Raw genomic sequence first — 5,557 nt, 5'->3', positions numbered from 1 at the left:
CTGAATATATACTCCCTATCTGATGCTGTGGCTGTTTGTGGTTGGCTGAGAGGGATGTGAACTTATTAGATTGCAGCTGTGTTAATCAAATCAGGTTGGGTTTCCATTACACGCGCCAAACGGTGCCAATCCCCTTTGATCTGACATCAGATGTGATGGGACAGTCGATACAGAGATACATTTATCGTCTCCTCAGCTGTAAAACGCTCACTCTTTCCAGTTGGTAGGTCCGTCATCTAACTAGCTCTCCGCGGTGCGCCTCTTTTAAAGGGAATATTGAATGGCTTATTGAATGATACACCCAAAACACATCCATGACTAATTCACAGAGTAAGTCCAACCCTTTTAGACTCTCCGCCGTGGCGCACAGTCTGAAAATGCGCTGTCTAACTAGCAAGTGACTGGGACACGCCCATGCGCCGCATGCCTGGCGCTTTGCGTTTTAGACCATCTAAATAGGGCCCAAAGTGTATCTTGAAATCAGACAATGCATGTAACAGGCAAAACCTGACACGGTGTCCCAGAACATCAACAACCAACACACCCACGGTACCTTGCACGACGTATGCGGACGTGGAAAGTCCATCACCAAGCACGTCAATATGTGACGAGGTCAAAGTGAAAATGTGTTGTCTTTGCGTATACTCTAATATCTTTTAGGTAACACTTAATATTTACTCTAAGCTACTCTGATTACTATACTTTCCACTATTTTCCAAGTGACATCTTGTAATATCTCGTGATATTTCAGAACAAGACTTCTGCTTAAGAAGGCAATAACAAACAGACTTGATCAAGTGAAAGGTGAAGAGACAAGTCAGACACTTCTAGTAACAATCTGAGCTGTTCTGTGGCAAAAATAACCACTTTTAATGGACATACAGTGACAGTGTTTAATTGCCCCATGTCCCTCCATTGCAGCTCATTTTGGGGCTGCAGGCCGCTGCCAGCTCCCTCAATACTGGAACAATTTCAAAAGTCTTTTTGATCAATTTACACAGGAAAATAGGGTCTAGGTTGAAAAATGCCGAAGTTATCCTTTAAGTTGTGCACAGTTGTTGGGAACATCCTTACTTAATAGCCATCTTGGTCTTGGTCATGTGATCCCCCACATAATGTAGTCTTTCTTTCTTTCTTTCTTTGCAATTAAAAGTTGCTCCTGCACCTCAGTCATTAGACTGTTCAGTTTTGAATTACACTAATAGTAAGCACACCAGCAAGATACCTTTGGCAAATAATTCAATCACTTTTCTAAACCAAGGGTGTTAAAACTCATCTTCACTGGCAAAGGTTTTTTCAAATGTATAGTCATTTACATCCAGAATAGGTTTCCTATTAAAATAAATACATTTATATGTTACAACACTGTGCTTTCACTGTGTTCAAATTCACTTCACCATTAATTGGACTGAATTCCCCTTTATAGAATAAGTCAGTGTATATACAGTATACTGTTTCTCTCTACATGATCTTGGCCTCACGGGAACCTGCCTGCAGTATCTGAAGGCTGACAATGACTTTAACCGCTTTTCTAAACCAGGGGTAGAAAAAGGCATAGATCAGAGGATTAAACATGGAGTTACAATAGAACAGCCAAGTCTGAGCTGATGAAATTGCACTACCTGTGGTGTTCTGTCCTGCTAGAGAATAAATGTAGTATGGACAGAGACAAAGTATAAACACAAGAAGAGTAATACCTAGAGTTCTAGCAGCCCTCATCTCAGATTTCTTAACAATCACAGTATTTGATTTAGTAGTTGAAATTTGAGACCGCATGATACGTGCTTGTGACACAGCCACCACAAACACTCTCATATAGAGAACTATGATCACAGTAACAGGGCCAACAAAGGTCAGAAGCAAGTCTACTGGCCCTGAAATGTAATTTATAACAACTACACATTCTTGAGCACAGGAGTTAGACAAATCTATTTGTGAAAAGTGATCTTTAAGAATTATAAGGTTGTAGATAACAGCACATAACCAACACAGAGACACACAGATTTGAACTCTGATTAGTGTTATCATGGAAGAATAGCGCAGAGGGTCACAAATAGCCACATAACGGTCCACTGATATGAGCACCATGTTCCCAACAGAAGCAGAGGTAAGGATGAAGCCCAACAGGTACACAAAAGCGCATGTGATTTTACCCAGAAACCCACAGGACTGCAGGCTGATGATTGCACTTGGCATCACTGCGAGGCCCACAAACAAGTCAGACACAGCCAGAGAGAGGAGGATGAGATTGGTGGGGGTGTGGAGCTGCCTGGAGAGGGAGATTATGATGAGAGCCTCATACTCAGTGAAAATTAGTTTCGATCACACTGATAATTGTGAGAATGAAGACAAATTATATTTATAGCCTACATGCAAAGTAAAATCAATCAGATCCGCATTATCCGAACTAAGTACTAAAGAAGTGTGGTGGTATACGTAAGAAATTCTTCATGATTACTGTTGTAGTGACAAATTTAAACAGAAAGGCATACTGAACATTACACTTTCATTTACAAGTGAAAGCACTGACGTCTTTTTTAGCATACAATATCTAATAAACACAGAATCTATCCATGAATTGAACTCATACACTGTAACAGCTGTTATATTATGAGAAAAATGTCTGTACCTGAAGTGGGAGATTGAGATGATAACCAACAAATTGAGCTTCACAGTGAGAAGAGTGATGCAGCACAGCAGTGTTCTGATGAATATGGCCTGGGGAGTAACAGGTATTGACCTGCAGGAGGTGTTGAGGGGAGAGATACAGAGGTCAGCTGCTTCCAGTGTCTCCACCATCATCAGAGGAAGTGATCATGGAGCTGAACAAGAAGCTCTCAGATGACCTGTTCTTGAGATGAGATATTTATCTCTTCATCTCTCCATTTCCATCATCTATCTTGTTGCCCTCCCCTCCTCCCCTCAGCTTGTTTTTTCCTCTCACTCCTGATCATCATCTCCTCCATTACATCATTCACTCCCTCACCCCATTTTGTTCTTGCTACGTCTCCCTCCCTCTTTCAAACCATCAATATCTACTGTCCATTAATCCCCATCTCTCCAAAAATGTTTTCTATCTTTACAACATTTCAATTAATAAATAAAGTTATGTGCAATAAAGTGGAGTGACACAGGAAAAAACTATTAATACATATTCCTTCCATCTCTGAACAAACACGGATCCCGAGGCAGCCTCAACCATGATCCAGGGGGCTTCAGTTTTCTCTAATTCCCCATGTCAAGATCAGTGAAGGTTTTGTCAGTGACAGACCTGCAGCACAGGGAGGTGTTAGGGGCAGAGGCTTTTACCCTGCTGATGAAAAGAGCAGTCAGGAAGTTAGAGTCAGAGAATCAGCGGGCTGGGTTCTATTCCAGTTCTATTCCCACTGTTTCCTCCTCCCAAAAAAAGATGGGAGATGAGGAACAATTCTTAACTGGTCTCTCCATCTCCTGAAGTTCAAAATGCTGACAATGCCCAGGGTGAATTGGTTTGCCACCATAGACCTCAGGGATACCTACTTTTTTATTCCCATCTGGGAGGGTCCCCTTCGGGATCTTGCTGGCCTCTCTTTCAGGGCCTGCCTATTACATTTTTGCCTGGGGACAAGGCCCACGTGGAGAATGAGACTGTGGCTCTTAGGGTTCATGGCTGCAATGGTTGAAATACTACCACTGGCCCTCCTGTACATGTTCCCAGTGCAAGGATACCTCCTAAGCCAGGGACTGCACCCACAGGCACATCTGCAGGCCAGGGTACTGCTCACTCACAGGCTGTGACTGGCCCTTTGATGGTGCGGATGCTGAGCAATCTCACCTGGGGGAGCAGGCTGGGTCCGCTGACCCGTCGCTAAATAAAGCTCCAGCAAAAGTTCGGTCAGGAAGACAAATCTTTTTTCATGATCAGGCCTATAATTTATCTGTCATACTTTCTGCCATTCGCCCCTTGCACATGTGCTCACTCGCCATTTAAGTAAATTTTTAAGTAAGTAAATTTTATTTCTATAGCACTTTTCACAGATAAAATCACAAAGTGCTTTACAACAAGAATAACAAGCAATAAAATACAGAGACAACACAGAAAACACACAATGGCACAGAAAACAAATAAAGTCACAGAGGCCCAAAAACATCAACTTCAGTAAAACGCCTGTCTAAAAAGATAAGTTTTTAGTTCTCTCTTAAAACCTTCAGTGGACTTTATGCTACGCAGAGTCAGAGGTAGTGCATTCCAAAGGCGTGGAGCACTGGTCTGGAAAGAACAATCTCCTCGTATTTTGAAATGGGTGCGGGGGACCATCAGGAGTTTCTGATCAGATGACCTTAGTGAACGTGAGGGAGAATAGGGTCTCAGTAGCTCAGTGATGTACGAGGGGGCTTGATCATGGAGGGCTCTAAAAGTGAGTACCAGGATCTTAAAATGAATCCTAAAATTGACTGGTAGCTAATGTAGGGACTATAGAATTGGGGTGATGTGATACCTTTTCTTAGACCCCGTTAAAAGCCTTACTGCTGCATTTTGCACAGTCTGAAGACGATTTACAGCCTTTTTGTTAAAACACATAAAAAGTGCATTACAATAATCAATGCGAGATGAATCAAAGGCATGAATAATCATCTCCATTTCAGTTCTTGAAATCATGGACCTCAGTTTTGCGATATTCCGTAGGTGATAAAAGCAGTTCTTCACCAACTGTTTACAGTGGAGGTCCAAGGACATGTCCTTGTCAAACACAACTCCTAGATTACGTAAACTAGGTTGGACAGAGAGGCCTAACAGACCTAAATGCTGCTTTATGGGTGGAATGGCACTGTCTGGGGCAATAATCAGTGTTTGAGGGCGAGCCTCAGTAAAAGGATAGCTGGTTGAGGCGGCAGATTATGGACTATGATTCCGGTTAGAGAATCAAGGCACTTGGAGAGAGAGATCTGATTTATCTTCTTTTACTGAGGGTGTTGGACTTTAACATTGGTGTATAATGTATGTGTGTGTGTGGTCTGGAAATAAAGAAAGGCAATAAACTGTATTACAACAAATACTCTGCATATTATTCAGCAGTTACATCAAATAAACATTTCTAAATAAGCTGCTATATGAGCATAAGATTTTAAGGTTCACCAGTAATATCCCTAACTTATATGCAAACCGCTACTTAAGCATAATACAACAGCAGAGATGCAATATTAGTGGTGTAATAAGCAGTACAATGTCCAACATAACATAAGCAGAAGCAAAGCATGATAAACAGCATGGGAGCCTGACATATTAAATGTTGACCACAGTAAATAATTCGACCTTTAAACTTCTATTAACAATAAGCATGGTCACAATCACGCAAATAAACTGAGTTGCAATGTTGGCATTACAAACGAAATATCATTAAATCCTCACAAGCATCCAAATGTAACTGCAGTGCTAGCAAGAGGCAGCTAGCTAGTACTGAGACACAGGCTACTTAGCTAACTCAAACTCACACAACATATTACCATGTAAAACAACACAAACTGGAATAGTGATCAGATTATCCATAACTAAAAAGCAGAACGCACTTACATTTCC

At 41.6% G+C, this 5,557-nt stretch overlaps 1 protein-coding gene across 1 annotated transcript; it reads right to left on the bottom strand.

The window, feature by feature from the left end:
• Positions 1 to 1,461: 1,461 nt before the first annotated feature.
• On the bottom strand, positions 1,462 to 2,802 carry LOC144463751 (trace amine-associated receptor 8a-like). Its single transcript, XM_078169149.1, has 2 exons — positions 2,630 to 2,802; positions 1,462 to 2,269 (listed from the first exon to the last, which is right to left on the bottom strand). Exons 1-2 carry the CDS (start codon positions 2,800 to 2,802, stop codon positions 1,462 to 1,464), a joined length of 981 nt encoding a protein of 326 aa, XP_078025275.1.
• Between the last annotated feature and the right edge of the window lie 2,755 nt (positions 2,803 to 5,557).

Source organism: Epinephelus lanceolatus, chromosome 6 (assembly GCF_041903045.1).
Source record: "Epinephelus lanceolatus isolate andai-2023 chromosome 6, ASM4190304v1, whole genome shotgun sequence".
NCBI lineage: Eukaryota > Metazoa > Chordata > Actinopteri > Perciformes > Serranidae > Epinephelus > Epinephelus lanceolatus.
Note: the sequence above shows the minus strand (reverse complement) of the source record. Positions and strands in the feature narration are given on the sequence as shown.

Excerpts from the sequence above, each read along its gene's own strand:
- LOC144463751 (XM_078169149.1), bottom strand. The coding sequence starts at position 2,802 with ATGATGGTGGAGACACTGGAAGCAGCTGACCTCTGTATCTCTCCCCTC. Across the intron at positions 2,270-2,629 it reads ATCTCAATCTCCCACTTCAG|GCAGCTCCACACCCCCACCA; the intron begins GTACAGACATTT and ends CTCCCTCTCCAG.